This window comes from Ornithorhynchus anatinus, chromosome X1 (assembly GCF_004115215.2).
Source record: "Ornithorhynchus anatinus isolate Pmale09 chromosome X1, mOrnAna1.pri.v4, whole genome shotgun sequence".
In the NCBI taxonomy this organism is placed as follows: domain Eukaryota; kingdom Metazoa; phylum Chordata; class Mammalia; order Monotremata; family Ornithorhynchidae; genus Ornithorhynchus; species Ornithorhynchus anatinus.
The window spans coordinates 69,746,306-69,771,216 of NC_041749.1; the positions used below are offsets into that span (position 1 = coordinate 69,746,306).

At 44.0% G+C, this 24,911-nt stretch overlaps 1 protein-coding gene across 1 annotated transcript in view; it reads left to right on the forward strand.

Moving 5' to 3' along the window:
* FAM107A (family with sequence similarity 107 member A) overlaps positions 1–24,911 on the forward strand; it is a 97,667-nt gene that overhangs the window by 32,639 nt on the left and 40,117 nt on the right. Inside the window, exon 2 of the mRNA XM_029051984.1 lies at positions 23,816–23,879. Coding sequence (XP_028907817.1) covers positions 23,816–23,879 — 64 coding nt within the window. The remainder of the gene's footprint in view (positions 1–23,815; positions 23,880–24,911) is intronic.

Sequence of the window (24,911 nt, forward strand, 5' to 3'; positions counted from 1 at the left end):
TGCCTATAATTTCCAGGAGAGTTTGCCATCTGTATGTACTTCCTTTGCTGCTTTAAGTACAGAGAGATGCATCAGGGCTCTGTCCAACAGATTTAAGAATGGTCTTACAGTAAACCACTGGCAAATTACCCCTGTGTGTATTATTGTTCAAGAGTGCTATCCCCTTGGTACTGCAAGGCACCAAATAGCCTAGCTGGTTTGGAATCTTTTCAAAGGAGATTGGGCCCCAGCCAGATCCATTGGCAAGTAATTGCCTGTTGCTCCCATACAACCAATTTCTCCCTCAAAGACCCTGAAATAGTTGATAGAGAACTCTTAGCTTAAGAAAAGTAGGAAAATAGTCCTGCATCATTGAGAGATTTAGGTTAAAAAAAAAGAAATAAAAGAAAAATTGAGCATGTCCCTTCTTTGGAAATCCTTCCAAAGACAGAAATTGCTTAATTTTTCTGGGTTTTTTCCTCCCTTTACCTTTGCACTCCAATTTATTCTGGGGTCTGAGACTTGCTCAGAGTTGGTTTAGTTCAGAAAACTGGCAGGATTTACAGACAAATCTGCTTGTATCAGAACTCAAAAACAGGCCATAAGTCGCCACCACCCTGATAGGCCTCTGTCCCTCTATCATCCGGGGCTTTGCAGTAACTGTCTTCCACTCCCCCTACCATCACCCCTGCCCCCTACCATCACCCCTGTCCTGCCACTTCTGATGATTCTGACAGTAGCTAAATATCAGAAAGCTTGGTACAGTACGATAGATAGGCAGAAACCTAAAATTTGTCATTCCACTTGTCCTACTCCACCAAGCCCATTTCTCCCTAATAAATGAGAGTTAGCTAGTTACCCTTTTGTGTGATAAAGACCCTAACTCCTTCCAAATAATCTGGGAAGAAATAGACTTTGACTTCAGCAGCCATTTCTGGGCCAGAGCATAGCACAGCAGAAACTTTTTTCTGTCTAACTGCAGTATTCCATACTAGGTTCAGGTAGACTCACCTTTCTGTGTGAAAGAACTCAAAGGAGCATCTCTCCTGCCTGGTTAGAATTCTTACAAAACAGAGGTGGGCTTGTTTCTGTTTGAGACTCCTTTGTTTCAGTTCTTCTTTGTGCCCATTCTAAGCTGTTTGGCCAGGACTCTTGCTCCACTTCGAAACAATTGCAGTCTCATTCTAGGCTTGAGGAGCTGGGTCATTAAATGGCAATCGCTATTTTGCTAATCTAAACTGAGAAGAAGCTTCTATATTCAAACAATGAACAAGTAGCCCCGATTTAGTAGTTCTCAGTCTGCTTTCCCATTTCTCTTTCTCCTGGGTGAATGCTTTATAATTCACAGTTTAGACTTGGCCTGGCAGTTCTGGTAACTGAAGCTGTCTATTAAGTCCATTTATTGCGATTGATTTTAGTGTCACCTGTATCGTCATTTTAGTTGAAGTAAATCACAGTAATACACTGTTGATACACTGGCCAATCCTCCTGCCCACTGAGCCTGAAAACTCACTCAAGAGTGCCTTTTGTTGTAGTATCTATCCAAAGGTTGAACCTCAAACCAGAGATGGAGGGAGGACAGAGTCAGTGTGTATTTATTCCCTAAAAGCAAGGGGATATGTAAAAAAACACTTTGAGAATTAAAAAAAAAAACTGACTCCCCTTTCACATATAACTCCTTTTTACCTTTGGCAGTCCCAGCAACTGAACAAGCAAGTGGGCAATTGCAATAGTCTGTTGTGTTGGGGTTAGGACAGCAACAATGGCTGATGCCAACACTGCCAACAAGGCCCAGGCCAGGGCTAGTGAATTTTGGGATATGTCAAATTTACACACCTCTCATTACTTCCCTACCCTCCTCTCCTCCCTTTAGCCCCCTTCTGCATGGATACAGGGGCAGAAGGATGAGGGAGCCAGTAAATGAGACCAAAGAAGCAAGAGGGGCTTTTAAACCCCAAGCATTTCCAGAATAAGTTGCTGGATAAATGCTGTCTGATAAGTGAATAGTTTCTGGATCCTCAAAACCCCAGAAGTGCTCAGAGCTAAAGACCTGTCAGTGCTGATGAAGGAGGACCCTCTGCTCTTGCAAAGTTTCTTTGCTTGTGGTAGTAGCAGTTGAGGCATGGAACCTCCCTCCCAAACACAGAGTCCAGTTGCTATGCTCTAGGGAACTGCTCTTGAAATTGGGTTCCTGGAAGATCTAGCAGGGCTATCAGCCACTGGGGTTGGGATCATATGCCAGGAACTGGGTCTAAGAGACTGTTGGGATGAGGAAGAAGATAGGGTTAAAAAGACAGTGGGTTAGATCAAGCCAGGCTCTAGCCAAGGTGGCCGATACAGAAGGTAAGAAATATACATTCTGCTACTTCCCTCAGCAGCAGCCAAATCTATGGTTCCCTCCTCTTTAGACTGTAAAGGCCCATGTGGGACAGGGATTGTGTTTGACCTGATTAACTTGTATCTACTTAGAATAGTGCTTAGAACAGTGCTTGATACATAGTAAGTGCTTGACAAATACCATAATTATTATTTCTATGGCCACAGCAGAGGCCACCACTCCAAGTCTGCAGGCCACCTCTCCAAGTCTGAGGGAAGAATTTGGGGAAAAGGATGAGAAGGTAGTGGCAGCCAGAGCTAGAAGATTGGCAAGAATAGCAAAATTGGGACCTCGGGCAACAGCCAATCCCCAAACTTCCCACTGGGTGGAAATAAGTGAGAGGATCAAATCTATGGCTAAACATTTGCCATGATTTGGACACAAATCAAAAAACAAAGAACTGTCCCTTCTCCTTTCTCCTTTCTCCTAGAGGCAACCTCAAAGTAAAAGTTTTTCCACCTTTCAGTCACGAGCCTTACTATTCCTGCAAAAGAAGTAAGGCCAGAAAATTCAATGAGTTTGCTTCCTGAATGGTATTGGTGTTTCCAAAAGCCTATCTGGTAACATTTTAACTTTTGAATTAAGGCTGAAAGAGGGAATTGTTCAAGGCTCATGCCCTGGATTAATCTCAGAAAGCAAATACCAAGTCCATTGGCACAGCTGAGCCACAACCAATCCTTCATGTCATGATTGTCGCTCCCACCCCTCTCCACAGCTCCCACCTGTCTGCCATAGGCTGATCAGTCTCCTGTACAGAAAGTCCAGACGGACAAAATCAAACCACCAAACCATGAGGAAGTTACTGCTTGATGGGAGTGAGGGGGAAATTCAGTAAGACAAATAGCTTCATGCTTTTAAAAGGACTTGTTCTGCCTGCTAGTGTGTTGAATCCTCATTTGGGAAGGCAGCAGAGGGAAATAAGAGGGCACCATCTGTGGCAAGCAGGACAGAGAGAAGTATTATCCAGGGAGAGAGAAAGGTGATTTCACGGATTGTGGGGGCAAGAGTAGGGGAAAAAGGATTTCAAGAATTTTCCCAAGGATCAATGAGTCATCCACTTGCAAAGCCTTCTCTGAATTTCTTTTTTTCACCATCACTGAAGAGTCTCAGATGGTTTATTGATCCTCTTGATGAAGGGAGAAGAGTTAGTCCAATTCAGTTACTTTGTCACTCTCCTTAGTCACCATATTTCAAGTTTTCTCTTTCAGGTGGATATGTTCACCTTCAGGGGGAAGCAGACCCTTTCCAGTTTAAAAAAAAAAAACTGGTCTTTCCACTATGAATATATTACATACATGCCCCCTATCAGTCCTGCAGAATCAAAATGTCATCTCAGACTTATTCATCTAAGGGAAATTTTGATTGAAGAGGGCCTGAAAAGCACTCCTTGCGGAGGCCTTCCCAGACTGAACCCCCCTTTCCCTCTGCTCCTCCTCCCCTCCCCATCACCCCTACTCCCTCCCTCTGCTCTACCCCCCTCCCCACCCCACAGCACTTGTACATATATGTACATATTTATTATTCTATTTATTTTATCAATGATGTGTATAATTCTATTTATATTGAGGCTATTGATGCATGTCTACTTGTTTGGTTTGTTGTCTGTCTCCCCCGCCTTCTAGACTGTGAGCTCATTGTTGGGTAGGGATTGTCTCTGGTACCGAATTGTACTTTCCAAGCGCTTAGTACAGTGCTCTGCACACAGTAAGCACTCAATAACTACGATTGAATGAATGAATAAAAGCATGGAGAGGAGAAGTAAAACACTTAAATTCTGAGGCCTTTGTATGTACCAAGGCTCCAAGGAGAACCTTCATAATGAAGCTCATCATCTACTTGAGGGACAAAGAGAAGGGGAATAACAGAAACCTAAAGCATTCCAAAAAGGGTAAAGAATACAGGGAGTAGATTCCTGCAGAGTTGGAAAACCTGAATTAAGCAATGTAATGTCTCCACTTCAGTTCTTGCTGAAAGTGCTTTTCCCTAAGAAGATGTTTATCTTTTAAGCTTGGTCTGCAGCACATCTGTGCAAGATCTTCTCAACTTTCCCGCAACGTCTCCGTCTTTTTAGAAAAAATAGAAAGTGCTCTTACTGTACCTTACTAAATAGAATTTTAAAATGTGGCTCTGAAAAAAACTCCACACAACCAAGGAACGTTTTTGTCCCGGCCAAGACTCAGCATGATGCTGACTGATTCCTCCACAGAGTGAAGTTCTGTTTCCCATGATTATTTGTATCTATAACCAAGGAGTTATAATCCTGTACTCTGGACACTAATGGCTTGAATTTGGATACTAAAGTAGTGCACCCTGCAGGGAAGCGACACTGACTCTCCTTTGTCTGGACCAAGCCACTCTTCTGAAGAGCAGGGAATGGATCGCTTCCTCATATCATCCCTACAGGAAAAAGTTATAATAATAATAATAATGTTGGTATTTGTTAAGCGCTTACTATGGGCAGAGCACTGTTCTAAGTGCTGGAGTAGATACAGGGTAATCAGGTTGTCCCACGTGGGGCTCACAGTCTTCATCCCCATTTTACAGATGAGGTCACTGAGGCACCGAGAAGTTAAGTGACTTGCCCACAGTCACACAGCTGACAAGTGGCAGAGCCGGGATTCGAGCCCATGACCTCTGACTCCCAAGCCCGGGCTCTTTCCACTGAGCCATGCTGCCAATCAGTGGCATTTATCAATCAATCAATGGGGTTTATTGAGCACTTACCATGTGCTGAGTATTGTACTAAGCATATGAGAGAGTATGATACAACGGAGTTGGTAAATACGTTCCCTGCCCACAAGAAGCTTACAGTCTAAAGAAAAGACTGCCTATGTCTAACACCCTGAAAGGATTGTCAAATCCTTGGACCTTATGTTAAAGTGACCAGTTCTAGCCATGGCAGAAGACTGTGAGCCCGTTGTTGGGCAGGGATTGTCTCTATCTGTTGCCGAATTGTACATTCCAAGCGCTTAGTACAGTGCTCTGCACATAGTAAGTGTTCAATAAATACGATTGACTGAATGAATACTACTGAAGTCAGTTTCATCTTGGTAGAAATCGCATATGTGTGTCTGTCCTTATGTTCTGCACACCAAGGTAGCAATTGTTAGCTCAGTCTATTGATTGCCACATTTAACTTCCCCTTAGATTCCTCACATCTAACTTCCTGGGAGGTTAAAACCAATTTAAGTGGGATGAGAGCCTGCAGTTCACAGAGAGACACCACTACCATCAATGAATATTTTTTAAGTGTCAGCTGGGGGCCCTGTGTGTTTTTCTGCCCTCATTTATGAAGTCATTTCCTTCCCCCTAAGGTTTTTAACACCTATTCCATGAACAAACAACTTGCCCTGGCTCTTTAAACTTAGAAACCTCGTGTGGGTTCAACCTGTGATTTTTCTCAATTTTCTTTGAGGAGAGAAAGATGGAGTCATTCCTAGTGCCATTTAAGAATCTAGAAAGTTAATTCTCTAAAGCCGCTGCAACATTGAATGCTTTCTCTGGCCTATAGCAGCCAAACCTGATTTGTAGCTTTCAGCCTTTGCTGGTTGTTTGTTGGTGTTCTCTTCAGTGTGAGAATATTCTAAACAAACCTGGTTCCCTTCTCATGGAGCCTGGAGATGAGGGCAGAAGCAAAAATATATCCTAAGAGATATGTGGGAGGGCAAATCACTGAGAGGAACTGACCAGAAAACAAATGGCCCAGAAAATACACACACCGACATGCACCAAATGTATAAGGGCCCTTGCTGAGAGCAACTGGCTGGATGGAGTGGAAATGTTGTAGTAATAGTAGTAGCAGTGGTACCACACTGGAGTTGGTGCAGTGCACTGGACTAGGCACTTGGAAAGTATAGAATAACTCTGATAGGAAAAACATAAAAATATTAACTAAAGTGGTCAAAATAAATCATTGAAAATACATATATGGATGAATTCTGAGGAGAAGCAGCATGGCCTAGTGGAAAGAGCATAGGCCTGGGAGTCAGAGGACTGGGTTCTAATCCCAGCTCTGCCACTTACCTGCTGTGTGACCTTGAGCAACTCACAATTTATCTGCGCCTCAGTTGCCTCATCTGCAAAATTAAGGTTCAGACCTGTCTCCCTCCTACTTAGACTGAGCGCCCCATGTAAACCTGATTATCTTGTATCTACCCCAGCACTTAGTAAAGTACTGGGCACATATTAAGCACTTGACAAATACCACAATTATTTTTACTGATGGGGGTATAAATAAGTTCACTAATGCTAGAGTTGGCTGAACGGTTCATATTGTTTAGTGTGCTGTAAGATTGATCAGGGAAGGCTTGTTAGAGGAGGTGGGATTTTAGGAGGGATTTGAATGTGAGGAGTGCCATGGCCTGTGTTGTGTGGGAAGAGAGCGAGTTCCAGGCTGGGGAAAGAGCGTGAGTGAGGGGATAGAGGTGGAAGAGTCTAGATGAGGTATTGCTAGGAGGTTGGCTGAGTAGAATGAAGAAAGTGAGTTGGGTCATAGTGGGTGCTGAGAGCAGATAGGTAAGGTGGGACAAGATGGTGGGAGAGCCATGAAGCTGACTGTGAAGAGTTTTTGATTAACTGAGACACAGGAAGCCAGTGGAGGGTTTTGAGGAGAGAAGCGATGTGGGTCAATGACACTTCAGGAAGATGATCCATGTAGCAGCAGCAACAGCCTGTACTATAGATTAGAGGGTGGAGAGGCTGAAGGCTGGGAGACCAGTGAGGAGGACAGTCCGCTAGTCTAGCCAAAGCAAGACCAGAGCTTATACCGGAGTGGTAGAAGTTTGGGTGAAGAGGAAGAGGTGGAACTAAGAAATGTTGGGCAGAATATTGTGTCGGGTGTCATCCATTTTGATGTTAGCAAGGCTTTGATTCTGCACCACCAAAATACCCAACAATAAATAAGAAAAATATATTCTAGACTCTAGACCTCAACCTCTTTTTTAGAGAGTAGTATTGTTCAGGTGGTTCTTACTTTCCCCTCCCCACCCATGACCTGCCACTGGTAGCCGTCCTGTGGGTGGGGAGAATAGAGCAGCAAGGTGTAGTGGATAGAGCCCAGGCCTGGGAGTCAGAAGGTCATGGGTTCTAATCCTGGCTCTGCCATTTGTCTGCTGTGTGACCTTGGGCAAGTCACTTCACTTCTCTGAGCTTCAGTTACTTCATCTGGAAAATGGGGATTGATACTGTGAGCCCCATGTGGGACAGAGACTGTGTCCAACACAATTTGCTTGTATCCACCCCAGCGCTTAGTACAGTGCCTGGAACATAGTAAGTGCTTAACAAATACCATTATTATTAATAATAGCTAGAGATATTTGGTTTGGAGATGTTGAGTTTGAGGTCCTGGTGGACCATCCAAGTAGAGGTGTCCCTGTAGGCAAGAGGAGATGCAAGATTGAACAGAAAGAAAATGGTCAAAGCTGGAGAGGTAGATTTGGGAGTCAGCCTTATAGAGGTGGTACCTGAAACCATGCAAGCAGACTTGCATGGGACACCCACAGTTAGGGCAACGCAGAGTGGATGAGTAGTCAACAAATAAAACTGAGAAGAAGCGGTTGGAGGGATAGTAGGAGGAGAACCATGAGTGAGTACCTTGTCAACAAAATCAATATCTGATAGTGTTTCAAGGAGAAGGAGGAGATCAAGGACAGAGCAGAGACTGTTGGAGTTGGCTATGAGAAAGTCATTTGTGACTTTGGAGAGTACAATCACTGTGGAGCGAAAGGTGGGGGTTCAGGGGAACCCTGATTGTAGTGGGTCCAAAAGACAGTTCATGGAGAGGAAGTGAAGGTAGCAGATGTATACAAAAAGTTTGGATAGGTATGGGAGGAGGAAAGGGGTTGTGGGATCCAGAGAAGGCCCTTTAGCATGTTTGAAGGCAAAGGAGGTGTCATCTGAGAGTGAGAGGTTGAAGATAGCAGTAACAGAGAAGAGTGGGACCAGGTATTTTTAAGATGAACAGGGATAGAATAGAGCCTTAGATATAGGAGATATATTTAGAGAGCAAGTGATAGTGCTCAGCCTGAGAAACAGCTGGATGGGCAGTGACGTAGAGCAGTGAGAAAGTAAAGGGTGGATTTTGGTTTATCTTTACCAACAAAGTAGTTGGGGAGGTCATTGGGCATGGAGAGAGAGGTGGAGCGAGCACCGGGGGTTAAGGAGGGAGTTTGGAATAGTTGATGTGGGTTGTGGGTGTGGTAATTGATGAAGGAGGAATAGGAGAGTCAGTGAGAAGAGAGAGCTGATTTAGGGCAGGACAGAGTGAATTTGAAGCGGCAGGTCAGCCCGGAGCCTGGATTTTATCCAGCAGGGCTCAGTTGCACAAGTGCAGGAGCAGAGAAAGTGATGATCCCAGGCTGGAGGTAGGTGGTGAGAAAGAAGTGCAGTGGGTGGGCAAGAGAGTGATCTGAGTTTGGTGGTGAGGGTTTTGTTGGGGATATGGCCTTGAGCACCAAGGGAAGGGAAGATTGGTAGGGGATCTGGGAGAAATGTAATAAGATGTGACAGGTTGAGTAGGTCCAGAGTCCAGAGGTCATGGTGAGGGGGTGAGGACAAAATCCAGGGCTGAGGGAATGTGGATGAGGTGATATGTTGAAAGGCTGTGGTTGAATATTGGTAAATTGAAGTTCCTGGTAAGGATAGAGGTGGAGCAGTGTTTGGGTACAATTCATTCATTCATTCAGTCGTATTTATTCAGCGCTTACTGTGTGCAGAGCACAGTACTAAGAGCTTAGAAAGTACAATTTGGCAACAGACTGTGACAATCCCTACCCAAAAGCAGGCTCACAGTCTAGAAGGGGGAGACAGACAACAAAACCAAACAAGTAGACAGGCATCAATACCATAAAAATAGATAAATAGAATTATAGATATATAAACATCATTAATAAAATAGAGTAATAAATATGTACAAATATACACATGCTGTGGGGAGGTGAAGGGGTAGAGCAGAGGGAGGGAGTAGGGGCAACGGGGAGGGGAGGAGGAGCAGAGGAAAAAGGGGGGCTCAGTCTGGGAAGGCCTCCTGGAGTAGGTGAGCTCTCAGTAGAGCTTTGAAGACAGGAAGAGAGCTAGTTTGGTGTATGTGAGGAGGAAGGGCATTCCAGGCCAGAGGTAGGATGTGGGCTAAGGGTCGGCGGTGGGACAGGTGAGAATGAGGCACAATGAGGAGGTTAGCGGCAGAGAAGCGGAGTGTGCAGGTTGAGCTGTAGACGGAGAGAAGGGAGGTGAGGTAGGAGGGGGCAAGGTGATGGAGAGCTTTGAAGCCAATAGTGAGGAGTTTTTGCTTCATGCGAAGGTTGATAGGCAACCACTGGAGATTTTTGAGGAGGGGAGTGACATGCCCAGATGGTTTCTCTAGAAAAATAATCCGGGCAGCACAGTGAAGTATAGAATGAAGTGGGGAGAGACAGGAGGATGGGAGATCAGAAAGGAGGCAGATGCAGTAATCCAGTTAGGATATGATGAGAGTTTGTACCAGCAAGGTAGCAGTTTGGATGGAGAGGAAAGGGCAGATCTTGGCAATGTTGTGAAGGCGAGACTGGCAGGTTTTGGTGACAGATTGGATGTGTGAGGTGAATGAGAGAGCAGAGTCAAAAATGACCCCAAGGTTCTGGGCTTGTGAGATGGGAAGGATGGTAGTGCCATCCACACTGATGGGAAAGTCAGGGAGAGGACAGGGTTTGGGAGAGAAGGTAAGAAGCTCCGTCTTGGACATGTTGAGTTTTAGGTGGCAGACGGACATCCAGGTGGAGATGTCCTGAAGGCAGGAGAAGATATGAGCCTGGAGGGAGGGAGAGAGAACAGAGGAGGAGATGTAGATTTGTGTGTCATCTGCGTAGAGATGATAGTCGAAGCCATGGGAGTGAATGAGTTCACCAAGGGAGTGAGTATAGATGGAGAACAGAAGGGGACCAAGAACTGACCCTTGAGGAACCCCTACAGTTAGAGGATGGGAGGGGTAGGAGGAGCCCGTGAAGGAGACCGAGAATGAATGGCCAGAGAAATAAGAGGAGAACCAGGAGAGGACGGAGTCCATGAAGCCAAGGTTGGATAATGTGTTGAGGAGAAGGGGATGGTCGACAGTGTCAAAGGCAGCTGAGAGGTCGAGGAGGATTAGGATAAAGTAGGAGCCATTGGATTTGGCAAGAAGGAGGTCATTGGTGACCTTTGAGAGGGCAGTTTCGGTGGAGTGGATGGAAGCCAGATTTGAGGGGGTCCAGGAGAGAGTTGGAGTTGAGGAATTTGAGACAGCGAGTGTGGACAACTCACTCTAGGAGTAATCTAATGAGATCTAATGTGTGTCCATGTGCATTGGCTGTGGGACTTGGCATCAGGACTATGAAGGGGATGGGGAAGGTACAGAAATATATCCATGCCTTGGACAGAGAAATACTTAGTCATAACCCTGGGGACAGCACCCTTCACTACCATTCCTACAGTCATTCCATCACCTTCTTCTCCTTTATGTTAACACTAGATTAAGCCTACTATATTAATACCAAACAGTGGGTCCTATGGGAGATTGTGGCTTTTCCCCATTTCTCATGAGCCTTTGACCAACCAATCTACTTATCCATACTACCCAGGCCTACAGGGCCCCAGTTTTTAGCAGCCTCCCCACTTATTGTTGATTGAAACCCTCTCCCTCTTGGGCCTATTCCCAGGCAGGACAGGAGTGGGTGTTTCCTGTTAACTCATGACTCAAGCTTGACTCTGTCAAGGTTCCCCCTCTATTCTACAGAATGCCAAAATGTCACCTGAGTACATTCAGCTCTGTTCCTCCATGTGGAGCTTTTCTAATTGCTAAAGTAAGCTTATATGTCTCACTTCAAGAGAGGGTAGGCGTGTTTACTGAATTTTCCATCTGCCCTGTCCTTTATACTTCATATGTTAATTCCCCCGCACCTAAGGGTCCAGATTGCAGGGGATGAGGCTACCCATCATAGATGGGAAGGGCAATTTCCTGATTCTCAGTGATCCAGATGACTTCATGGCTTCTTCCTGCTTTTTGGCCTCTCTGGGAGGGCCCTCCCAAATCACTTCACCTTCCCCAGTGCCTCCATCTGAGGGAGATCTGTCATCAAAATAAGCTCTGGGAAGTTTCCAGGGATTCCCAAAAACATAAGCAGCAAGTCTGGATCTGGTTATTCTCAAGGTTATTCTTCATTTGGTTGGATAGGAGTGAAAATTCCCAAATTTGCCAAGTATTTCACTCTGGGCTTATATTGCTTTCCTGAATGATCCATTCTCGGCCAATAGATGGCACTGCAGATACTTGGCTGTTTAACTGCCTGAGCGGTACGAAACAACCCCATGGACTGAACATGGTGCCAGCGGTCAGATAGGCAGAGGGACTAACCGGGGTGTTGTCAAGCTCTGCTCCGAGGTGGAGAGGTGTCACCAGAGGTTGGCAAGGTGGTGGGGCAAAGTTAAGCTTTCAGTATAGTGAAAAGCAGAATCTTCCCGGACCTTTGTCTCTTCCATCTCCATCTAACTTGCCCGTCACAGTTGACAACACCATCAACCTCCCCATCTCTCAAGCCAATAACCTTGGCATTACTCCTCTCTTGCCAAATCTGGTTGGTTCTGCCTCCACAACATTTCCCAAATCAATCCCTTCCTCTTTATTCAAGCAGCCACCATGCTGGTCCAGGCAGTTGTTCATACTCTGGCTCGACTACTGCGTCAGCCTCATCGCTGATCTCCCCGTCTCCAATCTCTCCCCTCTCCGGTCTTCACTCTTCACTCTGTGGCCAGAAGCACTTTTCTAAAATGTTGTTCTGACTACATAATAATAATGTTGGTATTTGTTAAGCGCTTACTATGTGCAGAGCACTGTTCTAAGCGCTGGGGTAGACAAAGGGGAATCAGGTTGTCCCACGTGGGGCTCACAGTCTTCATCCCCATTTTACAGATGAGGTAACTGAGGCACCGAGAAGTGAAGTGACTTGCCCACAGTCACACAGCTGACAAGTGGCAGAGCCGGGATTCGAACTCATGACCTCTGACTCCAAAGCCCGTGCTCTTTCCACTGAGCCACACCGCTTCTCTACATCTCTACATTCTCTACATCTCCTCACCTCTCCCAAACTTCTGCCAATGGTTGCTCATTCCTCTCCCTGTTAAGCAGAAACCCCCTACCATCACTTTTAAGGCACTCAATCAGCATTCTCCTCAACTACTTATCCTTCCTTCTTTCCCCACTAGACACTAGCTCAAACATTTTATTTCTTTCAAACTAACCTATTCACTGAACTTCGTTCTTGTTTTTTCCATTGCCGACTTCTTGCTTTTGCCCTACCTCCTGCCTGGTACTCCCTTCCCCTTCACACCTAACAGATCACAGCTTTCCCCATCTACAAAACAAAGGCTTTCCCTGTTTGATTTCTAATTTCTCTGGACCTTATATCCCCCCATCTGCCATTTCTGCACATCCACTCCACCTAAGCACGTAAGTACTTATAACTCCCCATAACACTTATGTACATATCTTTCTACCCCATTCCTGTTTTCTGTAATTTATTTTAGTGTCTGTCTCTCCCACTAAATTGTAAGATCCTTGAAGGCAGAGACCATTTCTATTCATTCTATTGTACTCTCCCAAGTGCCTAGATCAGTGCTTCTTTGCTTTGGCATCCTGAAAGGGTCTAACAGTAGTAATTGCATATATTTAACTTGCCTTGTGTGCAAAGAACTGGAGAAATTATGAGATGAGAATTAGATATGGTCCCTAGCCCTCAATGGACTCACAATCTCAGAATAAGGTGCAGATGGTTGGTGACAAATGCACGAATAAAGGTGAAACAACAAAAATAATTTTTTAAAAACCTAGTAAAACAGTATAAGACAAGGGCAAGAGCAGTTTCAGCACTAGGGCTAATGCTAATTACCATCCCTCACACTGGTAAATGACATCAGAAGAGCCCAAGACCCTTTTCTCTGCTATGGACTGAACATAGCCCAGGAAGGTGAACAAGAATGGACTGTGCATAAATTTCATGGCCCTGTGTTTGCCCTTAGTGTCCAAGATGCTCCACTGTCTGCTACTAATCAACCTCTCTTGGTTTTCTGGGTCACTAAGGGGCCTTTTTTCAGGGTTCTGCAGTTCCCAGCAGGAACCAAAAGGCTAATTAGAAAGCAGGCTGTTTAGTGTTTCTTCAACCTAGGTTAACCTCCATCACCCCCTCCTCCAAAGGGGTATCCAGTTCGACAACTCAATGAAAGTCATCAAGCCAGTGATTTCCCAGTCATCTTCTCTTCCACCTTGGCTTGTGCAGCCGATTTCCCCTTCCTCACCTCCCTTGTCCCAAGCCTTAACGACCTCCTAACCCCTCTTCTTCTGCCTTTGCCTCTGACCTAAAGTGTGCCTCTCAGAGACAATATTTTTTTCCCATTATTCACCTATAGTCCACCATCCAGGCCTTCCCACTCCTTAACAGAACATTTCTGATGCTTTTTTCTTTCCTGATTTAGTGTGACCTCCCCTACTCCCAGCCCTGCTCTGCTGAACCTTTCTCATACCCAGGGAATGTGTTTGGATGATTTTCCCCCACCACCAACACCATCATCTCCCGAAAACCTAACCTGCTGAATATTCAAATCTTTCCTGATGAATGGAGCTCAATTTGTCTTTGATTCTAAGCTTTCAGGCCTTGGGGTCTGCCTGTGGGCAGGTTGGCTGCTGTGTGGGATTATTGTCACAAGGGCAGTGGAAAGAGTGGTCTATGAGTCATTGCCCAGCAAAGTCAAATTGTATTTTATTCAGAAGCGAAATAATGCAAAGGGCTATTTGTAGTGTTTGCAATTTTCTACTTGAATAACTAGGAAAGTTGCCTCCTACCTGTTGATATCCTCTGCTTACTGCTTCTGAATAACAGTAATGTGATAAGAGCACAGTAATGAGATCTAGGAGTGGGTCTGGCATTGCCAGCTTGTGCTGGGTTAGTTCTGTCACCATTCATTTTCCTTCAACCCCTGCTAAATGCCTGTCCCCAGGGTGCTTGGCACAGGGTGGCCCAAGTTCTCTCAGGCAGAACTTTAGAAGTTTCTAAATCAGGAGGTTCAAAGAAATGCAGGAGTTAGGCTATTGAAGTCATCATGTTGTGGCATAAAGTACTTTTATAATGCTGTGTATTTGAATAGTGTTTGGGGATTTTTCCACAGTGCTTTCACATCAGGTATCACAGATTGCCCTCCCACTTCCCCCCTTCTAGACTGTGAGCCCATTGTTGGGTAGGGATTGTCTCTATTTGTTGCCAAATTGTACTTTCTAAGTGCTTAGTACAATGCTCTGCACACAGTAAGCGCTCAATTAAATATGAATGAATGAACATAACCATTATTGTTTTAAATATGAATGAATGAATGAACATCACCATTATTGTCCCCATTTTACAAATTAGGAAACTGAGACACAGAAAGACTGAGTGACTTGCCCAAGGTCACATAATGAGCCAGTGAGAAAGCTGGGGCTTCATGCGCTGTTTACAAAATCACTGAATTGAATATGTTGCAGGTGCCCCAGCTCTTTTATGTCTTGGACAAATAAGTGGTTAATTGAAATTTAAAGTACAAATCACAGAACTAATACTGGGTTTCTTTAGGCTACTGAGGCATTACCTCTTTTCCCCTGATAAGTCTAAGAAGGCCAGAGAAGATCTTGAGCTAGTAAAAATCTGGAGTGAAGATTGCTTGAATGTTTCTGCAATCTTATCGATGATATTTAGAGACCTGTGGTTAGTTGTAGTAGTAACAGAATGTATTACACACATATATCTGAAGCTCTGTGCTAAGCACTAAGATAAATACAAGGGAAACAGATAAGACATCCATCCCTGTCACAGTGGAGCTCAAAATCTAAATGGGGGTAAGCCAATAGAAATATGACCGGGGAAACAAAATAATATCTAATCTACAATCAACCAATGGTATTCATCATCATCACCAACAGTTTTATTTATTGAGTGCTTATTATGTTCAGAGCACTGTACTAAGCACTTGCTGGAGTACAGTGCAACGGAGTTGGCAGACTCATTCCCTGTCCCCAAAGAGTTTACAGTCCAAGATAGTGCGAAACAAAGTAGTTTAAGTCAGTTCTGGGAGAAGGAGGTCTTTTACCTCTCAAGGCTGCTGGGACAATAATCATTTACAGATAGCCTCAGCCTCCCTGGTGATGGAACGGTTCTGAAGGTATGCTTCGGCTCTGGGTTGGTCTGGTGGGAGGCAGCTAGGCTGATCTGAAATGGGGTAGCTGAACAGACCTGGGAGCTACTGGTCTTATGGGGGGGGGGGTCTGAGCCACCTGGGTCTCTGCTAGTGCTTCCTTGTTCTCCCTGCCTCACGCTCCCTGACAGAGCTAACCGAGCACAAGCTGGCAATGCCAGACCCACTCCCGCAGGGCAGTGGGCCTTCTATTCCACACTGGTCTGGTGGAAGGCAGCGAGGCTAGTCTGGCATTGGGTGACTGCAGCGATGACAGAGCTCCTGGTCTTATGAGGGGGAAACAGACCATGTTGGTCTCTGCTGGTGCCTACTCCCATTCCCACAGGGCAATCAATCAATCAAAGGTATTTATTGAGAGCTCACTATGTGCAGAGTATTGTACTAAGCAGTTGGGAGAGTACAATACAACAGAATAAGCAGACACGTTCCCTGCCCATAACAAGCTTCCAGTCTAGAGGGCAATGGGGGTTTTGCTCCCCATTGGTCTATCAGTGAGTTAATAGTATTTATTGAGCACTTACTCTGCAGAGCACTGTATTAAGTGCATGAGAGGGTACAAAACAACAGAGTTGGTAGACATGATCCTGCCCTCAAGAAGCTCATAGTCTGTGTTCCATTAGGACTTTCAACCACTGTTCCTGTTTAGTGTTGAATCCCACACAGAGAAATCACACAACATAGGAGCAGCGTGGCCTAGTGGAAGGAACACAGACATGGGAGTCAGAGGACCTGCGCTCTAATCCTGGCTCCGCCAATTGCTTGCTGTGTAACCTTGAGCAAGTCACTTAACTTCTCTGTGCCTGTTTCCTTAACTGCAAAATGGGAGTTAAAAACCTGTTCTTCCTAATTAGATTGTGAGCCCATGTGGGTCAGGGAGAATGGTCCAACCTGATTAATTGTATCTCAGTTATATTAATTGAGAAGCAGTGTGTCCTAAAGGATAGAGCACAGGCCTGGGAGTCTGAAGGACCTGCGTTCTAATTCTGGCTCCAACCATCTGCCGTGTGACCTTGAGCAAGTCATTTAACTTCTCTGTGCTTCACCTGCAAAATGGATATTAAGATTGTGAACCCCGTGGGGGACAGGGACTGTGTCCAACCTGATTAGTTTGTATCTACCCCAGTGCTTAGTACAGTGCCTGGCACATAGTAAGTGCTTAACAGATACAATTAATACAATTATACCTCGACATTTGACATATAGTAAGCACTTAAATACCATTAAAAAATACTATTTAGGAACAGGTGTTCTAAAATGGCTGCACAAACCTATTTCAGTGATGGGGTAACAGGGGAGAGTCCATTTGTTGTTTATTGCTTTGGGCTTTAGATTGCTGTTAGTGGGTTATTTTTGAAATTTAAGAGATCTGAAGTAGATTTCATAGAGGAGTTTGCCAAACAGGTTTGGGGATAACAAGTCCTCATCCTCTTTTGGTCTTGAAAGAGATGTCATTGGAGTCATTTCTTTCTCTAATTTGTCAGGTGTCAGCAGGGCTGTCACCAGGGGCCACAGGACCTAGGACAGGAGATGAACTCCCACCCTTGACATTTGATCAGAAGCACCTTAAATGGAATCTGAGGCTACAATATTAAATTACTTTTGCTTGCAGTACCCTCTTACGAAGCTCAGATGAGCTCACAAAATATGAACACTTGAATGTAATCAATCAGTGGTATGTATTGAGTACTTTGTGCAGAGCACTGTACTAAGTAAGCAGAGTATTAAGAGAAATCACACTGTACTAAGCAGACTACTAAGTGCTTGGGAGAGTACAATACATCAGAGTTGGTAGACATGTTCCCTGCCCACAAGAAGCTGACCCTCTAGTACAGTGGGGGCGAAGAGAGGGAGAGGAATGAAAGCTACTCTACTCTGCATACACAGTTTACTAATTCTGAATGGCACTCAAGCTGTTGATAGTTCCATCCCTTGCCTCATTACCCGTGACTATGGCCAAAGCCCAAATCAACCCAACCTGCATGACCCATTAGGCTTGACCCTGCAAACCACTAAGCAATTAAGTCTGAACTTCTGGTGCTCAGATAATAGCCCTGCTGGGTTTATCTGCTGGATTTGATCAAAGCCCACATTGGGAAGAGATTGTTGAAGGTGTTATTGCAGCTCTAATGACAACTACTGTAGAGCTATACAGAAAACACCTCAGTTCCTTGATCCCATCTTTGAATAAGTGGAAACTGAGCTGCCATTCAGACTTTTGGATCAGTGGGCTGTGGGTTGGGAGAGATGGTCTGAAAGAAACTGTACAAGGAGACATGAGCTTTTATGAAAGGAGCGGGAGGAGGAAACAGAGGAGAAGGAGGTAAAGGAGAAAACAGGTTAGGAAAAGGAGGAATAGGAGGAGATGAGTGAGGAAGAGGAATAGGAGGAGGAGGAGGAAGGGGAGGAGGATGAGAAGGTGGTGATGCCCTACAAATACTTTCTCCTCTAGACTGTAAGTTCGTTATGGGCAGGGAATGTATCTACCAACTCTGTTGTATTCTTCCAAGCACTTAGTTCAGTGCTCTGTACGTAGTAATGTTCAGTAAATGCAATTTATTGATTGATTGCACAAACATCTGCCAGCTAATTCATAGCCCAGCATAGGCTCCATTTTCATAGAAGCGACCCTGCCACAAGAAGTTAAATGTAGTGTGGGAGTTAGGGGGTGGGTTCTAGTCAGTATCCATTCATATGGTGACTGAAATCTTCTCATGTTTGGGATGATCTTTTAAGGTATTTATCGAGTGCTTACTGTGTACAGAGCACTGTACTAAGTGCTTGGGAGAGTACAATAGAGACAGCTTGTCTTTAAATGACCTTTGGGATTTTGACAACTCACCTTTTATTTGAAATACAAATAGCTGTCTAAGACTTCTCACCTCATTTTTCAGTTAACATGATATCACATCGATGGCAGACTAGTCCAGTGGAAAGAGCATGATTCTGGGAGTCAGAACACCCAAGTTCTAGTCCTGGCTCTGCCACTTACCTGCTGTGTGACTTTGGGCAAGTCACTTAATAATAATAATAATAATAATAATAATGTTGGTATTTGTTAAGTGCTTACTATGTGCAGAGCACTGTTCTAAGTGCTGGGGTAGATACAGGGTAATCAGGTTGTCCCACGTGAGGCTCACAGTCTTCATCCCCATTTTACAGATGAGGTAACTGAGGCACAGAGAAGTTAAGTGACTTGCCCACAGTCATACAGCTGACAAGTGGCAGAGCCTGAATTCAAACCCATGACTTAACTTCTCTGGGCCCCAGTTTCCCCATCTGTAAAATGTAGAAAAGATACCTAGCTCTTAAATTGTGAGGACTGAGGGGACAGGGGCTGTCTGATCTGAATATTTTGTATCTGCCCGAACATTTCACAGAGTGCTTGAAAGTAAGTGCTTAATAAATATCATAAATGAACAGACAAATAATCATATGCAACTGTCCCTTGCCCCACCCCAAGCTCCAACCAGTTTTACCTAGAGAGTGTTGTTAACTGAGAGCATTACAGAAGGTCAAAGGAGGAAATGCTAGAATGGCTCGATAATAATAATAATAATGGTATTTGTTAAGCATTTACTATGTGCCATACACTGTTCTAAGCACTGGGGGAGATACAAGGTAATCAGGTTGTCCCACGTGGGGCTCACAGTCTTAATCCCCATTTTATAGATGAGGTAACTGAGGCACAGAGAAGTTAAATGACTTGCCCAAGGTCACACAGCAGACACGTGTCAGAGCCAAGATTAGAACCCATGTCCTCTAGCTCACAAGCCTGTACTCTTGCCACTAGGCTACGCTGCTTCTCAAGAAAGGAGGTGAGGAGAGAGTCAATCCAAGATGGAAATTTAAAGAATTGTGTTAATATTATATTAACTCAGGATATCAAATGTATGAATTTCAGTTTCATAAGTGCAGGCATTTGGGGGGAGGAGGTTTCAAAGCTAGTTTCAGAAGGAATTGGACTATATCAATATCTCCTAGCAACCAGCCACACTGACATAATAACCTTCAGGGAACTGTGGAGAAATACAAAGACTTTTTGTTACTCCTGAGGACTTTAAGAGAACACGTTGAAATTTTTTACTAATTTAGATGCCAAACAGAATCTTAGCTGGAGTGACTGGGATAAAGCAGCCTGTAGGAACACTCCCAGTTCTCTTCAGCTCTGTGAATAGTCTTCTAAACAAAACTGAAATTGGGTGATCCCCATCCATTCCTTATAGAGTGAAGATGGAGAAAAGGAATCTGGAAGGTTGGATCTGTCAGTAATGAAAGGCTGTGTTTCCCGTCCAGATGAAGGTTCTAGCAAGCCCAAGGAGCCTTTCAATTAGGGTGGTCACTGATGACCCCTGCAAATTCCAGATGATGCTTTGTAGACCCAGAAAATTGAGACCAAAAAGATTTAACCTGACTCCTGAAAATAACAACAATACCTTAGGTTTTGCATTTTTCTCCAAACAGCTCAAATGCCCTTTCAAAGAAATGATTATTCAGTGAATTCTCCCTACACTCCTGCACATGTTGGGGTTGAGGGACACAGTTCATCTTATGTGTGAAGTGGAGGCATAGAGATGCATTATTCAATTCATATTGCAACAATATCCAGAAGTCTGCAGGTCGTGTCATTCCAGTATTATCTCTAAAGAAAAATGGACATTTTCTTTACTTGGGAGTTAGCTCAGCTTGTTCCTCAAGTCTACTCCAAACCAGATTGATCTGATAAATCCACTAGACATTTTCTAGGAGAGAACCCTGGCTAATGAGGTTCACAGTTGTGTCCACTGCTGTTAATATCTCAGAGCTATTCTGTTCCATGAGCACAGAATGTTCCTGTTCTCCCTACCACCCATCTCGCAGTGCACAGAGAGACCAAGTGAGAGACTGTAGATACCCCAGTGCTAACCATTACATCCTCTTGCAAAAAAATAATCCAAGTGCATGGGCCACTGGTGATAGGGCAAAACAAGCACTTGAACAGTGCTCTGCACACAGTAAGCACTCGATAAATACCACTGATTGATTAATACCTTTCCCATCTTAACCATCAGTGTCTGGGAAGTGCTCACCCAAATGGCAAGGGGCCAGGAAAGGCACATTACTGTACTTCCCACAGACCAAATTTGCAAGTGTGCAAAAGACTCCCTCTCCAAGAAACACTCATCACTCATTGAAACGGTCTCACCGTAGGCAGTGCCATCTTTAAACAGAAGGGCAACTCTTTTATAGCTTTCTGGGCACAAGTGCCAATTGTGATATTATAAGAAACAGTGTGGCTTAGTGGAAAGAGCCTGGGCTTGGGACTCAGAGGACATGGGTTCCAATCCTGACTCTGCCACTTGTCTGCTGGGTGACCTTGGCCAAGTCACTTAACTCAGTTCCCTCATCTGTAAAATGGGGATTAAGACTGTGATCCCCACGTGGGACAACAAGATTACATTGTATCTACCCTGGTGCTTAGAATAGTGCTTGGCACATAGTAAGCACTTAACAGATACCATTATTATTATTATTATTAATAATAATAAATTATGCTCTCCAATAAAGTGACATTACACAAGGAGATTGGATCATCAAAACAATATCCTAATTGTTGATAGTTGAGTCACTGGGAGTATTTTGAGAAGTGACAACAAAGAGGTCTTTCCATTTCCTTTCTTTTTTTATCTCCCTTCTTTCCTAGCTCTGAACAGGGTCATAGAATAATTAATTTCAAATCAGCCTCTGAAAATTAATCAAAAATTCCCTCATCATATGTAGTCATCAAGAGTCCAATAGTTGGCAAAGTAAATCATTCTCACCTATCCCTAACTATAACGCCTAACCTCAGCCTAATCAGAACTAAAACCCTAGTCCAAAATTTAACCCTAATCCTAATCTACCACTGCTTGCCCTAACTCTAACCTTTTCCCTAGCCCTAATCCTTTATTCAATCATATTTATTGAGTGCTTGCTGTGTGCAAAGCACTATACTAAGCACTTGGGAATAATCCTTCCCTGATTAGATTCATTCATGATTTGGTTTGCTGATAAATTTCTTTCTTGTTATTTGAACTATCAATGATTCGATTTTGTTGATTATTTGACTTGGCTTGGTTTATTTTAGACACCAGTTTGCTCACCTCTCAGAAATAAAAACCCAAGAGCTTAAGTCTTGAATTGTTTTACCAAATTAGTTTATAATTTTATTCTACACAAGAAGTATAAAATTTCATTTAGGCTTTTGTTTTCACAAACCGATTGTGCAAATGATATACTACAACCTGAGTCCTGGTGGTGATTCCAGACAACCAAAAAACCACCTCATAACTTACATTCTGAAGGAATAAACAGAATGGGTTCCCTCTGCGATAGAACACCATGCATCAGAACATGGTTCAACTTTGGATGTGTTTCCATGGGTTTTGAACAGTGGGAAGTAGCAGGGCCTTGTGGAAAGAGCACGGGCCTGGGAGTTAGAAGACCTGAGTTCTAATCCCTACTCTGCCAACTTGCCAATTTGCCAACTTGCCTGCAGTGTGACCTTGGGCAAATCACTTAACTTTGCTATGTCTCTATTTTCCCATATGTAAAATAATAATTAAATCACCTTCCCTCCAACTTAGACTGTGAGCCCTGTATGGGACAGGGGCTATGTCCAACCTGATTATCTTGTATCTACCCCAGCACTTTGTATAATGCCTGGAACATAGTAAGCAAGTACTAAGTACATAAGTATCAAGTACTATTTAAAAAAAACATGGATGCCCCAAACCAAAAGCATTAGAAAAAGAACTGCAGCAAAGGAAAATTGGGAGATGCAAAAGCTCTTTATATGGAAGGAAGGAAAATACACTGAAGGCGTTTTGCAACTACATCCTGAGCATAAGAATTGGGAGACATTTAGTCGACATAAATAGTTTGGTTTTTCTCCTATGGAATGGAGTATAGTTTTCTACTTCTCTTTCAAAAGACAAACTCAGATATTTGAGCTCTGGCAAAATGCTGTGTGTGTGAGGAAGAGAAGACTAAAAACTTGTACCTATAGATGTTCCTAGATAGTAACCAAAGACTCAGTTGACTTCCAGACTATAAACTTGTTCCTCTGACTGTAAGCTCCTCCCTCTAGACTGTAAACTCATCATGAACAGGGAATGTATCTGCTAATTCTGTTGTACTCTCCCAAGCTCTTAGTACAGTGCTCTGCACGTAGTAAGCACTCAGTAAATACCACTGATTGACTGAGTACTCTCACTTTTGGAAAGGTAGAATATGCACACTATGTAGCAATTGTTCACTTATAAGAGATAGCCCTTTTCATTGGCCTTTCATGCTTACTTTTGGGTTGCATAGCTGGCACTTCTCACTTGAATGGTAGGAAGAGATTTTGCATTTGGGGAGGTCCACTCACGGTGACACACGACCACACTCACACTTCTACATGCCAAACTATATACAGTATAATTCTTCCAATTGCTTCTTCTCCTTGTCAGATACATAAATTTGAATCACAGGTGCAGTCTGCATGTCCCCAAACCTCCCACATTTCAGGGAGAACTCCAACCCTTTGTTTGGAGAGCAATTCATGACCCCAAGTGTGAAGGTCTTACTTTTCTTTAAATGTTTCCCACATGGAGAAATCAACAGGAGACTTTTCTTTGAATGCTAATGCTTGGAGGTTTGCCTTTTATGAATTCTTGATTTATAATTTCAACACAGTCAGAGAACAAAAGAGTCTTGCCCTCCTGGTATTTAACATACCAGTGTTTAACATGGCACGTGCACACTTAGAATGGATACTTCAGTCTGGCATCAATAAGGTCAGGAGCTCAAATCGGACTCCAATTGGAATTTGATTTTCTTCAAACTTCTGTGATCCCTTTCTTTATAGAGCAAGAAGAAAAGATGATGGCAGACATAACCCACTGAGATATTCACCTGCACTCTTTAGTTGTGGAGTTTCACTGTGCAGGAAGGAGACCTAGGCTCCAGAAGAAACCTGCCAAATTGAGGGTGTTGCATTTGGGCTCTAAGATGAAGTGAAAACTTCACCCCCAGCAATGCCCTCTCCTGTAGGAAGCTGTCAAGGCTCTTTATTTCTTCAATGGAAGGGTGAGTTAGGGACTCCAATAGCCAAGGGAGATCGTGGCTCTCCTTTTAATCCCTGGCCACCCCCACTGCTCACAAATACAGATGCGTGCGCACACACACACAAAGAGAAGGATGTTCTATTTTACATTTCTTTCTCTATTTTTGCAGAAAGAATATTCTCCTCAGTCCCGGTTTCATAGTGAAAATTGGAAACATAGTATGAATGGCTCAGGTAAGTCAGAATTGAACCTTCCTAGGAGGCTTAGAGAGCCTAGGAAAGCTGCTCTTATTGGGCTCAGTCTGGCATTCCAAAGGTTCCAAAGCTCTGACTGGAAAAGTACTTGCTCCTTAGCAACAGCCATTGCCAGTCTCCTTTGCTCCCCTCCTTGTTTAGCACCTGGCTTCATTTTTGACCTTGGCAGTGGGGAAGTTCAGTTTCAGAAACTGTGAACTCAATTCCTTCCTTCCTGTTGTAAATGATGTGCTTGGACAGGCATATGAAGAGGCTTTCTATGGTAAATTTTGGCAGGGGGGTATTTTAAATTGGTGGTGGTGGTGTGGAATCAGGATTGCCACAGGCTGCAAACTGTCCACCCGTATCGTAAGAGTAGTGGTGGTGGTGGTAGCAGCAGCAGCAGCACTTATTGAGCACTCACTTGGAAATCACTGTGAGTCAAAAGGACCTAGATTCTAATCCCAGCTCTGCCACTTGTCTTCTGTGTGACCTTGGGCAAGTCACTTCACTTCTCTGGGCCTCAGTTACCTCATCTAGAAGATGGGGATTAAGACTGTGAGCCCCAGGTGGGACAGGGTGTGTGTCCAACCTGATTAGCTTGTATCTATCCCAGCACTCAGTATGATGCCTGCCACATAGTAAGTGCTTAACAAATACTATAAAAAAATCAGACAAGACAAAAAGGAATTTGGAGAGCATGTATTTGAGAGCATGATGAAGCAGCGTGGCGCAGTGGGAAGAGCACGGGCTTTGGAGTCAGGGCTCATGAGTTCGAATCCCAGCTCTGCCACTTGTCAGCTGTGTGACTGTGGGCAAGTCACTTAACTTCTCTGTGCCTCAGTTCCCTCATCTGTAAAATGGGGATTAAGACTGTGAGCCCCACGTGGGACAACCTGATTCCCCTGTGTTTACCTCAGCGCTTAGAACAGTGCTCTGCACATAGTAAGCGCTTAACAAATACCAACATTATTATTATGTATCAAGTGATGCCAAAGATATTTCAAAGAAATCAGTGACAAGAAATCAGAT